Genomic DNA, 25,826 nt, shown 5'->3' on the forward strand with positions numbered 1-25,826 from the left:
ATAGCACACTATTGATAGTACTATCAATTTTTTGGTTGATTTTATAGAATCGACAGCACTATATAGCAAGTAGTATCGATACGGCTATCAACACTATCAATAGAACTTATCAATAGAACTATCGGAAGTACTATCGATAGAACTATCGAAAGTGCTAACTATTGATAGTACTATCGATAGCGCACTATTGATAGTACTATCGATAGTTTCTTTTGCCATCGATAGTTCAATAGTTACTCAACTATTGATAGTATCGATAGTATTGCATCACTAATGACAGGCTATTGGCCTCTCCCAAGTCATCGAGACTACACAAAGCATTGCATTGCACTGCTTGCACACTGTTTTCACAGTGGGGAAAAAATTTTATTATGAGGGCTTGGAAACAACTGGAATGCACTTGTAATTGCTGCTCAGGGTGCGTACTGCCTGGCCAGCCTGTCAAACTCTTGCTCTTTGCTCTGGTACTCCTTCACAAATGGATGACTGTTGTTAGTGTCACGAAGCTGGCTTAACAGGCGACTTGTCACCTGCGGGTGAGTTAAGAAAAAGAAAGTGCCACACACTCGCCTCAGGCAACACGAGCCTTCAAAAGCAACTTGGTCATGCCAAAATGGTCATGCCAAAAGGAAAGCACGTCCATTACTATAGATGTGCTAATCCGACACAAGACTATTGCATGGCTTTTAGCCTAGTGAAAAAATTTTGTGGCTAAAGCTAGCATTTGAAACAGGTGCCTTGCAAAGCTGGCCAACATGATGAAAATGTGTGTCATAATGCATGCAAAATTGCCGAGAAACCCTACACTTTTTGAGCTCTGCTGGTGACAAGAGAGCATTCGCATTCCACTGGTGGCTTAAAACATTTCTACCATCTGTTACATTCCTCCACAAGCAGCATCAAGCATCATTGTGTGCTTGCATCATAAAGATAAGCTTTTAAATGAATGCAAATACAAAAACGCATTTTCTCACACTGAAAGTTAGAGAGCAGCTAAGGAGACTGGAATAAGGCTTTCTGTGCTTTTAACTAAAAGGATGGTCGAACAAAACACTGGAAAATACACAGGCTAGTCCAATGCACTCAAAGGAATTCTCTGCCAAGGTGGAGCAGATTTATCCGCTCAAGCACAGCCACATGGCCACAAACGAAACCAATAGAGCTTTCACAGAAATTTCACAGTTGAAGAAAAATTTGTCCTGGTTTGCCGGTTTAACCTGGGACTTCCACCTGTCCAAGGCACTTGCTCTATGAAAGGAAGAATTTGTCAAGTTAGTTGATAAATTTGGCCTTGCCCTACCATCTGCCAGCCGTTGTGTGTGGCTTGGATGGTAGAAAGATTTCCTCAGACAGGTGGTGACTTTGTGTTCCATCTCCAGACCAGAACAAATTATCCTTCAACTATAACTAAGTTTCCCTTTGTAGCCATATGGTTGCTCTTGGGTGAATGCTAATGAGCAGCTATGCTCGCCTATATAAAATATCGAGGGTGAGCACTTGTAGCACAAAATTCACAGAAGGCAGCATACAAATATTCCGGGGGGTGCCCAATTATCATCATGCAATGACAGTGTGTTGGCATTAGGTCTTTTTCTTGCTTCATAGTGAAACAGCGCAACAACACGAAGCCACACTGCTTTACTAAGAATTATGTCTGATCAACTCGCCCACCAGTTCATGTTCTCTTTGCCTGAAAAGCTAAGTTTGCCAGCTTAATGCATTAATCAGCAAAAGCTGATTGGCACTGCCTGATTGGCCCTCCATCTTCCACGTGCCCGGTTGTTCTCATGGCGACCACCTTCAGATTGCCCACTCCTCTGCATGTGCCAGTACCTCCGTTCACAGCAGCCACCTTCCGGCCTCTCCCTCCTCTGCCCTACAAGCAGAGAGGGGGATTTCCCTCTCTCCACTCTGCTACTACTAACCATGGAAGGTGGCAGGTGGTGTATTTAACACTACAAAGCCGGATGCTGTTTTTTCTTCCTGGTGGGGCTTCTAATGCTAACATGTTAATAATGCGGCAACAGCAATTGAGGTACAACCTTCGTCAAAGATATGTGGTCCAACGGGTTGGCTCCTGAGCCATGTGGTGGGGCTCTGTAGCATCTGTGGAAGTACTCAGCTCCATATGGGTGAAGACAATAGTTCCCCCCCCCCCCGTCAAGTGATTTGGAACACTGATTATGCAGAAAGAGCTGCACTGCACGGCCTAGAAGTAAACCCGTTCGGCTATAAATTTTTGAGAAAGGCTGTACGTCTCTGGCACTGCTTTTCTATTTCTTGTTTCATACTACACGATACAGATTTTGTGTGCTGAAATGCTCGAAGTTGTTTTCAATTTACAGTGTACCACTGTAACCCACTGAGCTGGACATTCTCTTCGGTTCTAGTGGTCAGAAGAGCTATCAGTGCGGGTGTGCACTACAAGCTTCGAATGCATGTGCCATGATGAAGATTTTGAGGAAAGTGTGTCATAAATATGGCTCAATGAAGACTATGAAGTTGACATTGACGGCCATTTAAAGTCTCTTTGGTATACAGTATGATGATGCAAATGGGTAATGAGGGTAACATTAGTGACTACTAATGACTGTTTAGAACTTGCTCATTCATTTCAGATAACAAAGGCCACACTCAAGACAAAGACACTCTGTGCCTATGCCCATGGCTGTGTTTATGGCATATCTATATCTTCTCAAGAGAGCGTTTTGTTTGCTGTTTTTCAAACAAAACGCAAACTCTAGTCTAGTTGTCTGGTTGCAGGAGCTAGAAGTGTACAAATGAAATTAGAAAAACAGCAGAACAAGTGTTGCAAAGTAAAAAAAAAGAAAAGGAAACACTCTCAATGAGAACAGGAAGCATAAATGCAGACAATTCAGAAAATTTTCCAAATGAATTACCTCTGGAGTCTTCCCCAAATGCTGAGAGAGCACCACCAGATTGATCAGGGTCTCCACGTGGTTGCTATCCTGCAAGCAGCATTCAATGTGGCCCAGTGTCAACAGAAATAGTGTAGCGAAGTTCTGTTCTCCTTGCTTTTTGTTATCACCATAATGTGAGAACAGCAGGGGTACTAGCACCACGTGTGCTAGCATTCACAGTAAGCCAATACTAGTAAGGGAAGAAAGATCCACTGACATTTCAACACAAATTATTATAAAAAGGTAAGGTTTTTGACTTAGCAGTGTGCCCTAAATTGAACATCATGGATCTTTTTGCGTACCACTGAACAAGTAGAGCAGCTCTTTCTCAATACTGTAAACAACTTAAGTTTTGAGAGCTCAATATTTCGCAAAGCAGAGGTGATACGCCCACTAACACTCCTCTAGCCCAAATTATCCACAGGACCAACCTGAGCGCACTGAAATGCAAGGTTACAAAGGAGAAGGGGGCAACTGAAGATTTCATGGAAACATTTAAAGCTTGCACCAACCCTGACATGCATTACAGGATCATTACTAGGATGAAATGTGTATGTATCCAACGTTATCTTGAAATGTAACTCTCGAGGATACAGCAAAAAAACAAACATTCTGTGTAACTTGCAAAGGTATGCACATCTCTGATCATAAGTAGAATGTTTTACTAAAAAATAGGCTTCAACCCTTTATAAGAGAGCATGTAATCACAGACACGCTGTTTGGAAGGGTAAACACAGCTATGTGAATCTGCCAAAAAATAAACATCCTAAATTTATAACTGAATGGTGCAATCTCCATCATGACAGTCTTGGTACTTAAAGTTGAGAGATAATAGCTGTGAATTGCATCCCTCATAGCCTGAGTTGCTCTGGGACGTTAAACCCTATTAAACATAAACCAATAACTGTGAATTGTGAATTATGTCTCAATCAATCTGTTTGAGACAAGTTTTAAGGTGAAGGCCTTTAATGGCTCATACTTTTGTCCGTTAACAAAGTGTGTCAAATGCGTCTAATTCGGGAACTAAAAACGATAGAAGAAAACCAATGGTTCCTTCAGATAGAGGAGGAAAAAATGAACCTAGAAGTCAAGTTTGATGACTGTAGCTTAATTAGGTAATTAATTATAGGCAAAAATGTCGAAATTGTGTAGAAATAGCGCGGACGCCGATATAGCCATGGGAACGGTGTGACGTCACATCCACCGGAAGTCGTCACGGCATAGTGTCCTTGGCTTTCGCCTCTCAACACTTTAGTTGCCAAAGTGTCCTCGCAAGTTTCTTATTCAGGACTGAGGCAATGAAAAACTGTCTCTGCACCACTTGTCTGCTAGCAACAGGCAATTTTTTTTAGACTTTTAGATTGGTCTAGAAAAAGAGAGGCTGACTGGGATGGAAACCCAGTTTTTCAGCACATCGGCATGATACCCTTCAATTTGCCAATATACCAGGCAAAGGTCCATGGGGGTGCATAATCTTTGAAAAGAGAAGAATACCTTTTCGATAGCCTCTTGCAGCAGGCCCTCTGCCTCCTCGTATTTGCCCTGGGCAATGTGGGCAGTCGCCTGTCCATTAAGCAGCAGTGGCGTAGCTGCGTTCTTTTCAGCCAGCTCCTGGTAGATGTAGAAGGCCTCCTGCAGCTTGTCTCCACCCTGCATATTTTGGGGCACCCTGGTGAGCCACATGCTTCTGCTACTACAGTGATGCTATACACTCACTTACTAAAACATCAATTACTCAACACATTAAATCTCACAAAAGTAGCACTAGTTTACTTTGGAAAATCTGTACTTGAGCCACTGCATCGGCAGTTTACAGAATTCTGATGCAATCTACCAGCGCCACAAAATCTGTGAATCAATCAATTTACTTCAACCATGCGAGCATTCCTGTACAGTGCAAACTAATGCATACGAGTTAAACTTTGTTTTCCCATAGAATAAAGTTTTTCGTAAAAATTCTACTCCACTACTGCATCAGGAAATATAAAGAGAGAGCAACAAGCCTGAGATATAGGCTCGCATTACCATTTCAGCATAGTTGTAAGCACAGATCAGCACTAACCAGGTAGAGGTTGACCCAAGCTTGTGCCAGTTGTGTCAGAGTTGCATCGTCATCTTTCTCTTGCATTCTTTTCAATTCTTTTCTGAAATGTGACAATGCGAGACACTTTTGTGTAAAATTTCTACACCAGAAAACACATGACCTGCCACACCATGTTTTGTTTAAACGGCCATTGACACCAAATTTAGTTGCATGTTTTATACTACTTTCAAATTATGCATTATACATCAAAATACATGTTCACCATGTGGTATTTGACTATGACCACTAAATAATTCATAATTCAATATCTTCTTGATGCTTTTTCCAGTTTCGCTTTCATAAACCTAACGGAAACTGTGATGTGTAGTTGGTGTTCAGGTCACGTGAGGCACAAAAAAAAACAAAAATATAGTCCTTGATTCATAGCTTTAATTACAACAACACTTAAACCAGCCTGCTTCGAGAGCGACATCGGCAGGTATATTGCCGTTTTTTTTCATGCCTCATGTGACCTACACATCAACTGCACGTCATAGCCATTGTTCGGCTCATGAAAAGAAACCGAAACGGCACCAAGAAAAAATCCAATTATAAATTATTTAGCGGTCGTAGGCAAATACCAACCGGTTATTCATGTACACTAACGTCTAAAGCATCGTTGGAAAGAAGAAAACATGCAAGAAAAAGTTTGGTGTCTATACACCTTGAATACATTTTTTTACCTCTTAAATGCAGTTACTACTTCAAGAAACCCTAACTCGAGACCTCTAATTTTCAAAAGGCTTTGTCTGCCTCAGTAAATTCACCACACGTACAAGATGTGCAATAATAAAGCTATGAAAATTGCAACCAGAATCTGTGATGCCCTGTAACAAAATTAACACTTCTTTCAGTCTTGCCTTATGGAGGAATGGAATGTGTACGAGCATTCTGCACCTTTAGAGGTAAGGAGGGCTTTCTAACTGCGGAACACAGAGACATATGAAGGGCTCCTGCAGACTTTATGTCAACTACATCTTGTATGGGTGATGTGGCTTTCAAGCTTTTTATGTGTAATGCTGAAAGTAAGCTGTCTCCATTTGAATGTATGCACCATGATTTACCATCCTCACCTGGCCAAATCAAGTCTGTCCAATTTGAGGTAACACTGAAGAGTCAGAGCAGAGCTGGAACAGAAATTCAAAGCAGGTCAGTCCATTCAGATCAAACCAAACAGGCACCCACTAAAAAGTGGTCTGCTATTCTCGAATAATGCAACAGTTTATTTCCACACAATTTTTATTTCCGCAAACGAGACTATGCCTCATGATGTCAACACTCACCATTCAAGGGAATCAGTCTGGTGAAGCACTCGCAAAGCTGCTTCGTAGTTCTATTTTGTGCAAGCGGAAAAGATATAAAGAAAATGAACATCACTTTGGCTGCCAGCAAAAGCTTCAGGCTCGCAAACACATGCCTCAAAAGCGCAACACCAAATGGATAATAATAACTGCACTTCTAGCAACACAGACAAACAGGCATGAAAAATAGAGAAGGGTAATCAGGTCTGCCACTACTGTATATAAACTGAAAATAAATGTTGATGTAGAAAAACTATGCTCATTACAGCAGGCCTCGCACAAAAATAAGCAACTGTAGAAAAAAAAGCTGCAGCGATGTTGATGTTCACTGTAATTTGTGCATTAGAGTTTTATTACAGCGAGACAGAATCTGAAACAAAATTGCTTTCATTATAAAAGAATAAATAAAAAGTGATGCAAAACAATCAGCAGCTAGACATGCACAAACGACATCCAAAAATGAACAATGCTATGGACCATGACCAAAATACGTGAAAGCTTGGTGTTTACATTAGGCCTTTTGTCAGACAACACATGGCAATAAAGATGCCACCTCTTTCTTCGAAATCTGACAATAGCAATAGATTAATGACAGTGGATTAAGGCCATCGTGAAGCATGTCATATTGTTCACTTCTGTTTTAAGGAGCACTTATGGCACTAGTAAGCTGTACGCTGCAAACAGCAAGCCAGAACATAGGCCATGGACTGCGAGATCACATGTACATTTCATATTGCAGTATTTAACATCCCAAATTGACACATTGGATATGAAGCACGCATTTTTACCACCTAGGGTTCTTTAATATACACTGACATCGCACAACACACGGGCATTTTTTCATCTTATCTTCTTCGAAATACAACTGTCAGGCCTGGAATCAAACTTGCAACCTTGGGATCAGCAGACAAATGCCAAAGCCACGGAGCCACCGCAGTGGGTGAGACGACATGCGGCAGTTTGCTATGTTCATAGATGGGTCAAAAGCGCAGAATGTGCAATTAAAGCTGATAAGGTGCTAAATTTCATGCTTCTTAGATTTGTCTAAGAAAGCGGAAGGTGTACGTTATTTTGCTGAACCACTGCTTGCTGTAACGAGATTTGGCTTACTGGACCTAGCTGATAACATGCCAGACAATTAATGTTGGAGCTGTGGCAGCTATAATCAGTTGGGAGAACATATTCAGCTGTTTGGAGAATCTGAAGAGGCAAAAATTATGAAATTCCTTTGTACATTACCAACTACAGCCTAGGTACCACATTAAAAATTACTGTTCTGTCACTTCCCACGAATTTAGTTCTGGTTAACTTCATACATATGCAAATCTGAAAAAAAGTTTTATGGAGCAGTGAAAGGTTGAAAATGTTTCCGAAATTTCGCACAAGACAGAAATAAATTCAACAGCATGAAAAATATATTTAACTGACCATTAGTTCTTGTAAAAGTGACGGCATAAAAAATTTTGCACAAAAAATGGAATTCGTGGAAGCTCACCTGTTCATGGTAGTAGATGGTTGCAGCCACAAGTGGGAGAATGACATTGTTGACGTCCAGGCTCTTGCACAGCTTCTGGTCCAGTTGCTTCACCACCTGGTCCCTTTATAAGTTTCAAAATGCTCACATAAGATGACCGCACCATGACAAGCAACTTGAACTGCCTTGTGTTCTGCTGCTTCTCAAGGTAAATTTAAAAGAGCTTCATTTTGCAAGGGTGTCTGAATACATTTTTTGTGTGTGACTGAGTGATGCGGAAAAACTTTTTCTGCAGTTGGCTGAGATGTGTTATGCAATGGTGCCGGTATGCGAGGTCGACCCAATTTTGTGCTAGGACACTTCGCTCCGATGGGCCCCTCTTCACTGCACTATGGTAAAGCTACGCTGCACTACATGTGCCACAAATAGGCCATGATGAGAGTAGTTAAAATTGCTGACCGCAGCGGTGGCCTAGTGGTTGAGCATCCGCCTCGCATGCGGTTGCAGCGGGGTTCGATCCCCAGTGCCGCCGGGTACCCACCGGTCATACAATGGGTACAAGCTTCCCCTGGCCTTGAGCTCGATTCATTCGGGCTGAAGTGCCTGGGAAAATGGGTCTTTCACCCCACCTTGAGCAAACGAAAATACTTTGTGCCATGGCACTCTTTGGCCGCAGATGCCCTTTTTTGGTTTGGTTTGGTTTTTGGGGTTTAACGTCCCAAAGCGACTAAGGCTATGAGAGACGCTGTAGTGGAGGGCTCCGGATGCCCTGTGCCATAAAAATTCACTATCATTCAGTTAAAACTGCTGTGCTAATCACATGAATCATGGCCTCATGATTAAGTCAATGAGACATGTTTTTAGAGGAAATTTTCAGAATCAATAATGTGGTACATTGTGCGGAATGTTTTGGTGCAAAATGTGCAAAAGACTGGAAACGTCTTTTGCTCCTTGCAGAGCTCAACACTGGTCAAGTGTATAAAGGGAATGAGAATGGTATGCGGTATTCCAATCAAGCAGCTTAGCACCGTTAACAACATGTGCAAGTAATTAGTATCAACAAATGATGAGCACTTTAAGCTAATAAATCTGCCTCAGAAAACAAAGCAGAGATGCCTGATTGCAGACCAAGTGCTTACACATCATCACTTCGGCCTGTGTAAATTATAATTACTGACTGAAAAATGCGCTGCCTAAGTAAATGACAACTGCATATTGAAAAAAGTAACACAGGTGCTGAACTTCTCCCTTTTGCAGTTTAATTTAGCAAAAGCGAGAAGGGAGCTTCTAGAATAAAGTCAGGCAGTAAGCCTACTTACTTTCGAGCCATGTCCCCAGACAGGTAATCGGCGAGCATACGGATGCACTGCAGTTCGTCTGGAGCCATTGAACGGATTTCATCCAAGACGACGCCGTACTTCCGTTGCGCTATGTAAGCTCTGTACAGGAACACGTCTTTCTCCAGCTTGTGCTCAGGACTGACGTTCTGCAAAGCATTCAGAGTGGGCATGAGCAGACATTCACACAAAGGTCTGCACTCAGCCTGTTAGTTACAGCGGCACCATTTCTATGGAATGTTGGATATGCCAACAATGACAAAAGACTACCACAAAATTTGACAGTTGATCTAACTCCAAAGGGCAGCCTACCCTTGTCCTGGGCATGGTTTTCCATTTTTGCTGAAACACTAAGCAGCTATTAACATCCTGGTTTGGGCTACTTTGTCATGCTTTATGATCTTAAAGAAACAGTGTGAAAATATACGGTTAAATGAAAATGAACACTCAAGAGGGGCTCCGTGTTGTTGTATTTACGTGCTTTCTCTTCAGGACAAAAAAATTTAACGACAGCCCAGAATTCACGCAATTTTATTTCAGGTACTGTATGCCTGATATTCTTCAGAAATAGATGACTAAGATTAGACATTCTCTAGAATTGGTTTGGTTTGGTTTATGGGGTTTAACGTCCCAAAGCGACTAAGGCTATGAGAGACGCCGTAGTGGAGGGCTCCGGAAATTTCGACCACCTGGGGTTCTTTAACGTGCACTGACATCGCACAGTACACGGGCCTCTAGAAATTCTAGCCGCCGCGGCCGGGATCGAACCCGCGTCTTTTGGGTCAGCAGCCGAGCACCATAACCGCTGAGCCACCGCGGCGGCATCAAGAATTGGTGAACTGGATTCATGGTAAGAGCATGTTTGACGCCTCCTTGTGCAACAGGCTATCATTTACAACCCCAGAATGCCTGCAAGGCCTTTGCACCTAGGAACACAGACATCATGCATGTTGTTGGGTGGCTGCACATCAAACCTACACATTCATACATTAGCTTTTGGTCAGCTTTGGTCAGCTTTTGTGACGGGTTTTTAAACTGTAAACAGTGTTAACTTCCCCTTCTAGGGATTATGTTACTGGACCAATTGCAGCATTTTCCAGTAACTTTTCTGGTAGCACGGCGATATAGTTAACCCATTCCTCACTTTCGCTTGGTTTACTTTGCACCCAGAGGGTGCTATCTCAGCATACCGCACGCACAGAGGGCTTCCGGCTATTTCTACTCTGTGGGGTTAAAGGTGTACAGAAATGTCTGCACACAAGTCCTTTCGGATTTCGCCTACATCGAAATGTGCCGACACCCGGTATCGAACCCAATAACCACAGAGTCGCTGCGGTAGATAATGAGACGACCAACAGTCGACCAATGATAAACAGTTCTCGTTAAACTACGACAGAGAGATATTTACACAATTCGACTAGAACGCGCGCATCAGCCTTGCGAAAACAGTCGCTGGTCATACACGTCAACTTTCACTACTTCAAGCGACGAAACTGGTCGCCACACCGGGGTAGACGTGTAGGGCACAACACGACAACCGAACAGATGTGAGGAGGGGAGGTATCCAAATAATTTAACAGCGAAGGGACATCGTTTGGGATTTACCCCCTGAAAACGCAAGTCCCAGCAACAGTTCTGTGCGGAGTCTGCAAGGCGGTTCCGTGTGGTCTGCTTACCTTTCCTTTTTGAGCTTCGGTGATACAGTACTGGTAGTTCCCGATGTAAAAAGCATTTCGGATGTCAAAAAGAGGATCAGGCTGATTCTGGGCAGACATTGTAACGAAATTCCAAACTCTGACGGCTTAATACCCAAAGGAAAAACCTCGCAATGCAAGCAGTAGAAATTAAAACGAACTCCGTGGCATCGGCATGAAGTCAGACGGAAGTCGGCCCGAGTCGGCCGAGTTACGGCCACCGTAGCCGAGTCGCCGAGCGTTTTTTTGTTAATTTTCACTACATTATCCTAAAATCAAACTCCAATTATTAATTATATTAATTACAATTATAACAATTTTAAAATATTTACGCTCAGAAACTTATTTTACGAGAACGAATACAATTTTTTTTGTAACGACAGAAATCCACATGAGGGCAGAGCACTGATCTCCACTAGGTGGCTGGATGCCGCATTCCCGCTTTCCGAGAAGAGCGCGAGTGAAGCCACCGGAAGTTGGACCGCTTGTCCCGGAAGTCGGGTGTCTGCTGTGTATTTCAATGCAAAAAGTCGTGTCTTTCGCCCTTTCGTTCTCAGTGTTTTGCGTTGTTTTCGTGTGATGTCTGCTGTTATATGAAAGGAACAAGCAAGCTGAACGCGAGAAATGTGAGCATTGTGTGCAGAACTCTCTAATTTCTGCGAAAGTGAAGAAAACAGGCATGCAGGTCTCACCCTGCCTCGGCAAAGGGGTACGTGCATTAAACACTATGTTCTTGCCTGGTTCTTGTATTCCGAGCGTAAAGGTACAGTGAACTAGAATATTGGGTAGTGTGCTCACTCCGCGCCGGCTCAATGGGGGAGCGGTGGCCCAGCGAATGTCGACAGGTTTCTGTTTCGCGGCGCCGACACGAGGTGGCGCCACAGTAGACTTCACGGTAGGATTTGCCGTCGCCGTCAGTGCGCCGTGTGTATTTGTGGGCTCGTTGTTGTTCTGTTGTGCGGTTTTGTACTGGTTTGAGCGCTTCTCGGGGGGTCATTTCACGTTTTTGTTCACGTATGGTGCCAGTGCTTGTTCAAGCTTGCCCAAATAAGCGGCCTTCAAATGCAGGGCCCTCCAGATTCAAACTTGGGTGCCTGCGCATGACCGCGATGAGCACGTAGGTAGAAGTGACTGTAGACTTGTTTTCTACGTAATAGGGTATGTTGCACGGAAGTGTGTACTGGAGACAAATTGCCAAATGTGCATTACCTTGCTTACAATGCAGTCTCCCAATGAAAACTGTTTTCCTGCGAGGCTGACAAAATACCGCGACCATGGATCGAACTGCTCTACCCACCGGCGCAGCTTTATGGATTTGTGTTGAAGCTTGAAAACCTCTCCACAGAAAACCTCACAGAACCAACTTCTTTTTGAAGTCTGCTTCTAACCACTTCCAACATATGAAGAATGCTTTCGGAATGTAATTCATTGCAGCGAAGAAAAACTCGAACGGGCGAAGTACCTTAAACTGAGCCGTTGCTGACGCTGCTCTGAAGTGCTAGAAAAAGTTGAACGAAAAAGAGGCGAAGTGGTTTAGTTTACGGGGTTTTATCGTCTCTGAGCGACTCAGGCTATGCGGGACGCTATAGTGAAGGGCTCCGGAAATTTCCACCACATGGGTACAACTCACTGTAACCTGGGGTTCTTCAACGTGCACTGACATCATACAGTACGTGGGCCTCTATAATTTCGCCTCCATCGAAATTCGACAGCCGTGGCCGGGTTCGAACCCATGTCTTTTGGATCAGCAGCCGAGCGCCATCTGAGCCACCACTGCCAGAGGCGAAATGAGCGAGCATAAATGCATGCAGTGATGACAAATCTGCCTCATTCTTTATTTTTTTAAATAGCAGTGGATGCTGCATGGCAAAAAAATGTGAAGTCAGTTACTGTTGTGTCGAAATTGTTTCGGTACGCGTGCCTCGATCGTATTTAGCGCAAAGCGCTAATTTTAAATAATGTATATGCCCCCCCCCCCCTTCCTTGTACTTTCGCTCACTTATGTGTCTCCCTTCTACCTCCCTGCCCCTCTGTGTTATGTGTGCTGCAGCTTGGCTCCTTGCGAATAGAAATAACTGCTGCCGCCGACACACTCTCCATTCCGCGTTTGTCCCTGGCATATAATCAAATTCCGCCACACCACATGCTACTACTATTAACTTTAAGTATTAAGACAAAAAGCGGTATGACCCCTCGGTACGCAGTGCGTTGTAACTGCAAGGAAACATTGCAGGCACGAGTGACAATACGTGATCATCGCTGCGTGCCAAGCGTATACTGATAAAAGTTGCTCATGTAACCCCTCATGCAATGTCCCTTGTGGAACTTTGAGAAATAAATAAACATGTGCACATGCCAGAAATTAAGTTCCATTCAAGATCTGCCGACCCATTTCGATGACACACACGCGAATGTTGCGATAATAATTCAATTTGTCGGCGCGGCTACCACGGCTACTGCGACGCCAGCCGAATGCGCCACTCGCTTTCACCCGTGAAGACGCGTGCAGCGCCACCACGCGCCACCGCGCCCTGTCGACACCGGCGGGGTCACCCCGAGCGGGCCTATGAGCACACTACCCAATATTCTAGTTCACTGTAGTAAAGGAGAAGTAGTGGAATGACGATGAGGCTAGGTCACCTTAAAACCGAATTTTCGTGCAGCAAAGAAAAGGCACAGCGCGAGAGGAACGACTGACAAGAAAGGCGAATGGTGCAGTGCGCGTGAGAAGCGCTGTTAGAAGTCAACTGCACCGAGCACCACGAATACAAGCCCATTCAGGCTTAACTTGCTCCAATACGAAAGAGTACATGACACGCTCCGTCGAAAAAGCAGTACCATACCTTTTGGAGGCGCTAATGTGAACCAACCGAACACCGTCGACACCTCACAAGATAGTAGCCTAGCCCTCGCTCCGGTTCGGTCTAAACTTAATTCGGTAAAATGGTCGCTGCAAAGTAAGCTGCCTGGTGAATGTTTCAACCTATTCTTTCTTATATTTATCCCCCATTGATAGCATAACTTGGGCTTGAGCGTGGGAACAAGCATCGCAGTAAAGAGCACAGTTGGCGAAGCTAGGCAAACGAGACGACACCGAGCCGAGTAGACGAGGCTCCATACTTGCTGTGCGTAGCGGCGTCCTGTCGTCTGCTATTGTCGCCCCATTGAAATGCAATGGGCCCTTATTTTTGAAACGTCCTTCCCGAAGACTTCACTGGTCTCCTCGCTCAGTTGGCGACGCAAAAGGTAGGCATTGTCATGGAAAAAGACGAGAACGGCGAAAAGACGAAATGCTAAGTGGGAAAACAAAACTGGAACTGAAAAACCGTGCTGAGGTCCGATTTCATGCACTGCCAAAGGCTGACTTCCGGGACAAGGCCGCTTACTTCCGGTGGCTTCACTTTCGGGCGCCGATGCGGCATCCAGCTCCCCTAGTGGAGATCAGTGGGGCAGAGCACTGATCTCCACTAGGTAGCTGGATGCCGCATTCCCGCTTTCCGAGACTGTTACGTCCTTTATTGCTGGTGGCAGGGTACAGACTGGCGGGAAAGCCGCCAACACGTGACACATGGTAGCTCAGGGTTGCTTGGCCCTAAAGATTGTCCCGCTATAACACTCCTCCCCCCTACGTCACGAAGTCCTTCAGATACGCAGGGCGGCTGCGTTGGCGCTGTGGTCGCTGGACTTGAAGGGAAGCACTCGCTTCACGGTCCTCACCACAGGAAGCAGATTCGGTACTGGGTGCTGCAGCCTCCTCCAGTCTTTCTCCTTGGTCCCGTCTTCCAGGGTCCTCTAGGCTTGAAGGAATGCCAAGCCCGGAACACCCTGCCGGGGAAGCAACCAGCGGTTCCTCCTCTTCACACATCCCAGAAGCGAAACTGTCCAATGCGTAGCTGGCAGAACGACTTCTGAGTTGGTCAACATGACGTCTCCATCGACGACCGTCCTTGGTGACGACCAAGTACGACACTGGTCCTGTGACAGCATCCACAATGCCCGGCAACCACTTGGGCCCATAGAGATAGTTGCGCACAAACACTCGATCCCCCACATCAAACAGTCGCACTGCCTGGCTACGGCGCTGCATCACCTGCTCTTGTTTCTGCTGCACACTGGACTGCAGGTCAGGATGCAGACGCTCTAACACAGTTGAAAGTTTCCTGCCCATTAGCAATTCGGCCGGGCTCTTGCCTGTTGTAGCATGAGGCAGGATATGCTGGGTCATTAAAAACCTAGCCAGACGTGTGTCGATATCGCCTCCAACCATTCGCTTGAGTACTCCCTTGGTTTCGCGCACCATGCGTTCTGCTTGACCATTCGAAGAAGGGTGATATGGGGCAACGGTCACATGTCGGATTTGATTCCGGCACATGAAGTCTCTGAACTCCTCCGAACAAAAGGCAGTGCCATTATCAGAAACAACAGTTTCTGGAATGCCATGGGTAGCAAAAAGGAAACGAAGCTTCGCACAAACTGTAGCTGTCGACATGGAATTCATCCGGCACACTTCCAACCACTTTGAGTGAGAGTCCACCACAATGAGGAAAACTTTGCCTTGGAAGGGCCCAGCAAAATCGATGTGTAGTCTTGTCCAAGGACGCTTGGTGAATTCCCAAGGGTGAATCTTTGCAGCTGCTGGCGCAGACCTGGATTCCTGACAACGTGCACAGTCTCTCACCTTCTGCTCAACATCTCTGTCGATTCCTGGCCACCACACGGCTCCTCTGGCAAGCCCCTTCATCTTGACAATTCCTGGATGAGCTGTGTGAAGAATGTCCATGACATACGGTCGAGCTGGCTCTGGAATGACCACACGACTGCCCCACAGCAAACAACCTTGGTACACCGACAGTTCATGCTTGCGGCTCACAAACGCTGCAAACTCTTCTGGCAGCTTACCCTCTGGCCACCCATGCTGCACCCAATTGCAGACTCTAGCCAACAGCTTATCCCTTGACGTGAATCTTGCCACCTTCCTAGAGTTCCATGCTACTTCCGGCGCCATTTCCAGCATCCCTACTTCCCAAAGACGCTGCTCCTCTTCCTCTGCCCTACTGGCTCTCAGTGGTAAACGACTGAATGCATCAGCATTGGAAAGCTTCTCCGCTGGTCGATACTCAATTTCATAGTCATAAGCCGATAACATGAGGGTCCAACGCAGCATCCGTGGTGATAGCACCTGGGGAATGGGCTTGGCATGGTGCAACAGTCCTAAGAGAGGTTTGTGGTCTGTCACAATTTTGAAATGTCTCCCATATAGAAACTGATGATACTTCTTTATGCCAAAGCCGATGGCGAGCGCTTCTCGGTCTGTCTGGGCATAATTCCGTTCTGCCGCACTCATAGTTCTCGACGCATATGCAACCGGTCTCTCGCTGCCATCTTCGCACACATGACTCAACACAGCACCCAGTCCGTACGGGGATGCGTCACAGGCCAGCACTAGGGGTTTGTTGACATCATAGTGCACCAGAACATGTGATGACTGTAGCAGATCTTTCGCCTGGCGAAATGCTTCCGCCTCAGCTTCCATCCAACGCCACTCGCGACCCTTGTCCAACAGCCGGTACAGTGGCTCCAAGGCATGAGCTGCTCCTTTAAGAAACTTGTTGTAAAAGTTCAGAGCTCCTAAAAAGGCTTGAAGTTCCTTTTTGCATGTCGGCTCTGGGGCCTTGTGAATAGCACGCACCTTGTCTTCTGTCGGCTGCACACCTGCAGAGTTCACACGGAATCCCAAGTAACACACTTCCTCAACACCAAATTGACATTTGTCAAACTTTAGTCGCAGACCGTCTTCATGAATTCTTTTGAGCACTTCTTGTAAACGAGCATTGTGCTGCACCTCATCCTTTCCACCGATCAAGATGTCATCCAAGAACACAAGAACACCATCAATTCCATGCAACAGTTCTTCCATGTACCTCTGAAAGATAGCCACTGCCACTGCCACGCCAAATTGAAGACGGGTTACGCGGAACAGTCCCCGATGTGTTGTAACCGTCAACAAGTCAGCTGTTTCTTCATCAACAGTCTTCTGTTGATACGCCTGTCCGAGGTCTAGCCTTGAAAACTTCGAGCAACCTGCCAGCCTGGCAAACAGCTGCTCCGGTGTCGGCAGGGGATACGTCTCCCACTGCACTACACGATTGACTGTGCTCTTGTAGTCCCCACAGATCCTTATCGATCCATCTTTTTTGACAACTGGAACGACAGGTGTTGCCCACTTCGAGTGCCGCACAGGCTGGAAAATGCCTTGGCTCACCAACTTGTCCAGTGCTTCGTCCACCTTCGGTCTCAATGCAAACGGTACTTGTCGTGGCTTCAGAAATCGCGGCGGAGCTGCCGGGTTCACCTCTATGCGTACAGGAGGCCCTTTACTTGTCCCAAGTCCAGGCTCAAAGACTGAAGAATACTTCTTGAGCAAGGCTGTTGTTCCCCTACTGCCAGTTCGACTCGGCTCGTACACACTGTGAACACCACTCAGACTTATTCCCAAAGACTTGAACCAGTCCCGACCGAGAAGTCCGATACTAGCACCCTTAACCACCACCAATCGCAGGCGATGTTCCTGCCCCTTGAATTCCACCTTCACGGTCAGTTCACCCAACACTCGTAGTTCCTTGTTATTGTAAGCTCGGAGATGAAGATTACTTGGGCGCAACGCCCTTTTCGATATTCGCAGCTTCCGCATAGTCTGGTCGTTGATGACTGAACACACTGCACCAGAGTCCACCTCCATCTCTAGGGGACTTCCGTTGACGCGCACTTCCACTCTCACGGCTGGCTCTTCACCAGACAGCACGAACACGTCGTAAACGTCCGACGCAGCATTCTTGTGACGGCCTCCACTGGCCCGTTTTTTGTTCTGAGAGTTGGGTTCAGCCGAAGCGCGAGCTGCCGCCTTCCTCCTGCATGCTCTCACTATGTGCCCTCGTTGCTTGCAGAAGTGGCACTGCATATTCATGAATGGGCAACTGCTTGGCGAATGCGCACCCTTGCAGCGGAAACATACGCTTGTGCCTCCAGGCGAACCAGCCTGCTTATGGGTACCCTCCTTGGCTGTCACTGGCGCAGAGACCTTCGCAACACACGGGTCGAAACGCTGCCCGCTCACGCTGCCAACTTCACACGATGCTGCACTGCCGCGAATTTGCTCGGTCTGTCGCTGCGCAGATTCCATTGCAATGGCTTTCTCCCGAGCTGTAGCAAACGTAAGCTCCGGCTCCGCCAGCAACCGACGCTGAAGGGTCTCGCTTCGCACCCCGCACACTAGCCGGTCGCGCAACATGTCATCGAGCGACGCACCGAAATCGCAGTGTTCCGAGAGACGTCGCAATTCTGCGATGTAGTCGGCAATTGACTCACCGGGCTGCTGTTGACGTGTGCCAAACTTGAAACGCTGTACTGTCACCGACGGTCGCGGCGAGAAGTGGTTTGAGAGACGCCTGACGATCTCATCGTAGGCCACGGCCGACGGCGCATCCGGAGAACAAAGGGAGCGAACGATGGCATACGTTGCTGGGCCGCAAACGCTGCAGAGCGTTGCTCGCTTCTTCTCGTTACCGTCGATGTCGTTTGCTTGAAAGAAAAATTCGAGGCGCTCCAAATACAAGGGCCAAGACGCCGCCTCTGTTGGAACGAATTCCCCAATCGTGCCCAGCGCAGTTGCCATTTTTACCTCGTCGCCAATTATATGTTACGTCCTTTATTGCTGGTGGCAGGGTACAGACTGGCGGGAAAGCCGCCAACACGTGACACATGGTAGCTCAGGGTTGCTTGGCCCTAAAGATTGTCCCGCTATAACAGAGACGAGCGCGAGTGAAGCCACCGGAAGTTGGACCGCTTGTCCCGAAAGTCGGGTGTCTGCTGTGTATTTCAATGCAAAAAGTCGCGACTTTCGCCCTTTCGTTCTGAGTTTTTTGCGCTGTTCTCGAGTAATGTCTGCTGTTATATGAAAAGAACAAGCAAGCTGAACGCGAGAAATGTGAGCATCGTGTGCAGAACCCTGTAATTTCTGCGAAAGCGAAGAAAACAGGCATGCAGGCCCTGCCTCGGCAAAGGGGTACGTGCATTGAACACTATGTTCTTGCCTGGTTCCTGTCTTCCGAGCGTAAAGGAGAAGTTGTGGAATGATGATGAGGCTAGGTCTTCTTAAAACCGAATTTTCGTGCAGGAAAGAAAAGGCACAGCGCGAGAGGAATGACTGACAAGAAAGACGAATGCTGCAGTGCGCGTGAGAAGCGCTGTTAGAAGTCAAATGCACCAAGCACCACGAATTAAAGCCCATTCAGGCTTAACTTGCTCCAATACGAATCAGTACATGACATGCTCCGTCGAAAAAGCAGTACCATACCTTTTGGAGGCGCTAATGTGAACCAACCGAACACCGTCGACACCTCACAAGATAAGTAGCCTAGCCCTCGCTCCTTCGCTAAATATAATTCGGTAAAATGGTCGCTGCGAAGTAAGCTGCCTGGTGAATGTTTCAACCTATTCTTTCTTATATTTATCCCCCATTGAAAGCATAACTTGGGCTTGAGCGTGGGAACAAGCATCACAGTAAAGAGCAGAGTTGGCGAAGCTAGGCAAACGGGACGACCCCGAGCCGAGTAAACGAGGCTCCATACTTGCTGCGCGTAGCGACGTCCTGTCGTCTGCTATTGTAGTCTCATTGAGGTGCAATGGGCCCTTATTTTTGAAACGTCTTTCCCGAAGACTTCGCTGGTCTCCTCACTCAGTTGATGACGCAACAGGTAGGCATTGTCATGTAAAAAGACGAGAACGACGAAAATACGAAATGCTAAGTAGGAAAACAAAACTGGAACTGAAAAACCGTGCTGAGGTCAGATTTCATGCACTGCCAAAGGCTGACTTCCGGGACAAGGCCACTTACTTCCGGTGGCTTCACTTTCGGGTGCCCGATGCGGCATCCAGCTCCCCTAGTGGAGATCAGTGGGGCAGAGCAGAACTTCCCTCTACCACAGCGCGACTAGCGCGACTTCCCTCTAGAATGGCACTCAACGCATCTAACCATAGAGTTTCTTACTATTACCTAGAGGGAAAGCTGGCAAGCCGTCTATGGGAGTTTGCATGGAGACCCCACGTGACCACCTCAGCCACCATGGGCGCTCAAAGCATCATGGGGCGGTGAGCTACTTGTTGCGGAACTCTAACTTTTGGCCAAAAATTAATAAAAAAATAAAGCTGTTTGATAGCTACAAACGTTCTAACATTCAATATCTTGTCTAATGGTTGCAACAAACGAGCAGAAAAGCATTTAAGTGCAAAGTTTGCCTAAAATAAGACATGACTAGCTTTCCTATTGGCCAAGTGATGAACACTAAAAAAACTAATATTTCGTAATTAACAGGCGCACTTTTAAAAGTAAATATGTTTTAAAAAAAATGTTGTTGTTTAGATACTTTAAGAGGTTTTTTAATGGCATTTCGGAAGAGTAAAACCTTTTATTGGCGTCGTGTGTCGTCGCGTCTTCACTACTATGGCTTTTGCACACTGCGTTCGCGCGAAAGTCGTCTGCGCACACACGAACTACGTTTTCGAAATGAAACGCCTTAGTACTGCCACTCTGTGTTCCCGAAAAACTACGACTGTGCCGCAACAAGTAGCTCACCGCCCCATGATGCTTTGAGCGTCCATGTTGGCTGAAGTGCAGCGCCGCCAGCTTTCCCTCTAGGTAGTAGTAAGAAACTCTATGCATCTAACCATAGCCGCTACTACTACTGCCAGGTTATCTGCGCCGGAGCGCGTGATTTGAACAACGCTGGCAATGTCACGCGGTCCTTTCACGTGCGCTGAATACTATATTAGTTCTACATCACGACTAAGAGCTGCTACAAAGCACCAGAAATCTTTCTTTATCACGCTATGATTATAATTTGTAATGTCATTCTAGATCAGCTCGCACCAGGTTCGCTACGAAACCACAGCGGAGCGCAATGCTCTGCGGTAGTGGAAGACGGAGTTGGGGCAAAAGGCTAAATCGAGGACAAAGAGCACGTCAAGCACGTCGCTATTGTTTGTAGGTAGAGCTTGTTCGTGCTATGAAGGGGTCATGGGCTATAAACGGCTATTAAGAGGCTAAGAAGGGTTGCAGAGTAAGGGTGTGCGAATTGTTCTTTTCCGATACCGAATCGAATACCATTTGACTATCTTTGCTACTGAATTGAATACGAATAGGGTAGTTAAAGACTGGATCGGATATTAATCGAATAGTGTAAGAACTGAATCGAATAAGAATCGAATGTTTGTGCGATTATCCACTACTTGTGCTACGGAACGGATCTTAGTGAGAAAAAGAGAGAGAAGCGCTGGCGGTGCCGCTTAAAACATGCATTTAACGCTGTAGCTGTCGAAGACGCAGTACTTATCTCCTCCACTAGGAGACATGTAACACGAAAGCAATGTATTATTTCTATGACCTTCATTTCAAGCCGAATTGATTGCTTGATTGATTGAAACAACTTTATTTCCATCAGAAAAAAGACGCCCCCCCCTTCCCCCAGGGAGTCGTGCGCCAGCGGATTAGAGACTGGCAGGGAGCTCTTGGATTGTTGCGGCCTCTTCCGCCAGATAGATGGTGCGTCGCTGGATGGCAGAGTCCGCGCTTCGCAGCAGTGTCTCCCAGACTTTTCTACTTACTAAATGGCGTCAAACGTAGGTCGATGAGAAGGACGAGAATTCGAGCCGTGACATCCGATATGGGGAATTAAGGCAGGCTTTGCTAAATAAACCTTGCTGAACTCTGTCGCGTCGTCAAATCTTGAAGCTCATATGTACGAGCATCATGAATTCCGTAACACGAGTGGACCGCGTAGCGACACTATACCCTTCCCGCACAGACCGACCACGGCAGCATGCTGTGCGGCGTCGGAATGTACCCTGGTTTTGAAAGAACGCCGAAAAAAAAAACAAAAAAACTACGGCGTGCCCTATTACACCTTCGTGTCAATTATTTAAAAACTATCCGGAAAGGGTTCGATACGAATAATTTTATAATAAACTCTGACGCATATCTCCAACCAAAAACTTAAGTTTAAAGCCAAGGTTTCAAAGTTTTTGGTTGGAGATGTGTCAGAGTTTCTTATAAAATCACTGACACGAAGTTTTAATAGGCTGCTTCTTCAGGGGTGACTGGGGGCAGTAGCTAGCGTCGTTAAGTATGCAAGTAGCGGAGGAAGAAGGAAAGCCTTGATGCGAAAGGCGCGGGGAAGTATGCATGAAAGCGGCGCGGGGGGGGGGGGGGGGGGGGGGGAGGGGGGGGGATTGTTGCTGGTGGAGGGGTCCAGACTAGATAGATGGGTTTATAATATGCCGCCGATGTGCGTTTCTGGAGCTTTCAACACGCTCACCGGGCGTCCACCAAGCGGCCGACACAAACCGAATATGACGGCCTTGATAACGCGCACTCGTCCTTCCTCCGGCCCGCAGAGTCATCAGCGGCTACAAAACGGGTCTTGGGGAATAATATGGTAGAGGACAGGAAGAGGCCTATTGCGAATATTTAGCTACGTTTTATAGGCGTCGGATTCGATGGGATCGCTTTAAAAGAGGGGGCACGGCGGCGACTTTGGCCCGAGTGCTCGTTTTGGTTGGCTTCGCTGCACAACGAACGTGCGTGCGGGCCATGAAACTTCACCGCATGACCGAAATGTCCAGTGAAGCATTTTTATGGAGCTGTTTCTAGGTAGGGTAGCTTCCTCGCATATTTTCGGAGTTGTTAGGTAGGTAGGTAACGACTTTCTGAGAGATTTTAAGGCAGGGGCTGGAGGTTAGACGGCCGCAAGCGCCCTTGCGCGGCGGTGGCCTCCGTAGTGACCGTTCTCGCTTGAACGGCGGCTTTTGAGCTGCGCAACAGTGCCCCCCACTGTCCGGCTGTGGCGATTATTGGGTGCGTGAAGGATAGGTGTTGACATTCCCAAAGGGAGTGTGTTAATGTAACTGATTATGAGCGCATTCAACGTATTCGCGACGTATTCGCGAGAGCTGAAGCGAATGCAGGTAGGTATATCTGTCTGTAGCCGTCGCCATGCGTTCGCTTGGGTTTTGGTCAGCGCCTTGTGAGCGAGTGGTTAGAGGGTGCGCGGCAGTTGGTATGCTGTTGTAATTTCTCGGTAAGTTTGGGGGCTATACTTAGATCCAGACGCCACCTCTCGACAGTAAATTCTTTCGCCCGGTTGTCCAATTCTTGGGCTGAGGTATAGGCAGCTAGATTGCCTGGGATTCCAGACCGAGCTGGAGTCCATATTGCAATTCGGAGTTGCTTGGAGATTTGGCACGCCTGCAAGACAGGCTTTTCCACACTGTTTTTTAAATGTTCAGTGGTAATGTGGTTTCTTTCCAGTGCACGAGTGTAGTTAGGAGAACAGGTACTTCAGACTGACAACATACCTTCTTCGCACCCGATGCAACTGCTTTAACAATGGACGCGTTCTGGTGAGTGAAAATTTGTTTTTGCTCTTTCTTTTTGACCGGCTGCGTTTCGATGCTATGCGTTGTCAGTGCACGTTAAATTATTCCGGAGACTTCCACTGCGGCACCTCTTTCTCCCTTTCTTCTTTCACTCCCACCTTCCTCCCTTCCCTTACGGCGTGGTTCAGGTGTCCGCCGAGATATGTGAGACAGATACTGCGCCATTTCCTTTCCTAAAAACAAAAACAACCCAACCAACCACCTGACCTTGTGAAAGCAGCTGGACAGTGACACCGCCAAGCAGACCAAACGCAACCCCGAACGGTTTTGAAGACTAAACTGCACAGTGCACACGGCACCTGACTCCTAGAGAGCAGAGCGCGCTCGCAGCAAGCCGTGTGTTTGTGAGCGAGGAGGTTGGAGGATGGGGGAGCTCCTGTGGCATTGGCAACGAGGCGCAGCACGCGCAACCTGGTGCATGCATCCGTAATGGTGACATCCTTCCGTGGGCCTCTTCCAGCGAATATAAGAGCGTCAGCCCAAATTGTGTGCCGAAGCCGAAGCTGAGAATCGTGCAGATAAACTCTCAATGTAGGCCCCGCGTGAGGCGGGTAAAGTTTTTCGCTCGTTTTGTGCAGTGCTCGACCAGAGAGCGTTGTGCGCGGCAATTTCCCTTTGCCGCATCAAGTGGGGGTGGAAGTGTTTGGCACCGCTACTAATAGGCATACTCAGCGCGAAATGGGTCATTGGGGTTCATCTTAGGTGAATGGGATTCATGCACATACTTCATAAAAACGAGACATCGGCTGCTGTGGTAGCTTCTAAGGGGAAGTGGCTATCAGGGACGGTAGCTCCTCCTCACCCTTGTGAGAAATTTTACATGGGAAAATCAGAAAACCATGTTCAATCTAATTTTTTGGACAATACATGGTTCAATAGCAGATCACCCCCAAGCATACTTTTCAATAGTGACGCCCGTGATGGCTTTTCCTATGCTATGTTATATCCATCATTTCGCTATAAACAGTTTTTTTATAGAGAATTTTGTCTCTATATAGAGCCCAAGAGGAGGATAGGGGTCTACAGGGCGAGTGGCGAGAGTGCCGTCCATCACTCGCTCACAGCAGTGCGGGGATGGACCTTCTACAGATGAAACCAGGTGCCGCCACCTGCATACATGCGAGACTCGATACTCTCTTCGTGTAAACGGAGACGCATCGAATAACCTCGACGCAGAGGGGTCACTGGTAGTGGCTGCGATTATTTTGTGGGGCAAGTTTACATGTGGGCTACGAAGAGTGCGGTCTGAAGCGGGTGCATAGTGAAAAGAGATGATCGCGTTCCCTGCTTTTTGCGTACTCGAGCTGCTTACTCGATCCTTCGTGTTTAAAATGTAGCATGTGGTGACGAGAATGTGCTGGCCGCTCAGCTGCGCGCTATTTTAAGTCAGAACGTTTTTACGCACATCCGTAGATGTCACTAATACGCATTGGATGCAGACGTATTTACACGTCCAGACAAGCTTATATATTTTGCCATTTAGTTTTTTTTGTCGTATTTTTCTCTGTTTATCCAGACGTTCATCAATATCACAGAAATCAGGAAAGGTGTTAAGCAGAGAAACACGTTTTCTCCACTCCCATTCATCGAGTGTTTACAAGAGGTTTTCAGAGAATTGGATTGGGATGAACTGGAGTTAAAAGTAAATGGAGAATACCTGAGCATTCTCCGATTTGCTGATGATGCATTGCCTTGCTAAGTAACTCAGGAGACGAATGGCAGAGCATGATTGAGGAGCTAGACACGAAAACCAAAACGCTCAGTCTAAAATTAATATGAAGACAGCTATGTATTTTAAACAGCCTAGGAGGGGAACGACAGTTTACAACAGGCAGCGAAGCACCGGAATCGGTAAGGAAATGCATCAGCTTATGGCAGGCAGTGACTGCGGATCAGGATCACGAGAGTGAAATAACTATATGATAATTCCTGCCGCATTTGGCAGGTACTCTGAGATCATGAATATAGCAGCTTGTCAATATCCTTAAAGAGAAAAGAATATAACAGCTCAACTATCCAGGAGCACATATGGGGCGGAAACGTGGAGATTAACGAAATGGCTTAAACTTATACTGAGGACAGCGCGGCGAGCTACTGAAAAAAAAAAAAAGTGGTTTTCGAGAGTGGAAATGGCGCAGTAACTGTCTCCGATTTCGGTGGACATTTCAACTGCGCCGTGAGGGACTGAAAGAAGAAAGAGGGAAAGAGGTGCCGCAGTGTGTGTGTGGGGGGGGGGGGGGGGGGGGGGGCTCCGGAGTAATTTCCACCACCTGACATCGCACAGCACACGGGCGCCGAGCGTCTGGAAGCTGCCCGCCGCGGTGGCTCATTGTTTAGAGCACTCGGCTACTAAGCCGGAGTATACCAGGGTTCAAACCCGACCGCGGCGGCCACGTTTCAGTGGAAGCAAAACGCAAAAGGCGCTGTGTGTTGTGCGATGTCATTGCACGTTACAGGTCCCCCGGTGGCCGAAATTATTCCGATGTCTTGGCGTAGCGGGTGTCCTGTGTGTGTGTCTTGGTGTTGT

At 46.9% G+C, this 25,826-nt stretch overlaps 1 protein-coding gene across 1 annotated transcript; it reads right to left on the reverse strand.

Moving 5' to 3' along the window:
* Positions 1 to 320: 320 nt before the first annotated feature.
* Positions 321 to 11,017, reverse strand: epsilonCOP (coatomer subunit epsilon). The gene is made up of 9 exons (XM_089545374.1): positions 10,793 to 11,017; positions 9,099 to 9,265; positions 7,801 to 7,903; positions 6,288 to 6,337; positions 6,078 to 6,131; positions 4,984 to 5,065; positions 4,416 to 4,571; positions 2,901 to 2,969; positions 321 to 530 (listed from the first exon to the last, which is right to left on the reverse strand). Exons 1-9 carry the CDS (start codon positions 10,889 to 10,891, stop codon positions 414 to 416), a joined length of 897 nt encoding a protein of 298 aa, XP_089401500.1. The 5' UTR covers positions 10,892 to 11,017; the 3' UTR covers positions 321 to 413.
* Positions 11,018 to 25,826: the final 14,809 nt, after the last annotated feature.

Source organism: Amblyomma mixtum, chromosome 5 (genome assembly GCF_055824585.1).
Source record: "Amblyomma mixtum isolate Tamu chromosome 5, ASM5582458v1, whole genome shotgun sequence".
Classification (NCBI taxonomy): Eukaryota; Metazoa; Arthropoda; class Arachnida; order Ixodida; family Ixodidae; genus Amblyomma; species Amblyomma mixtum.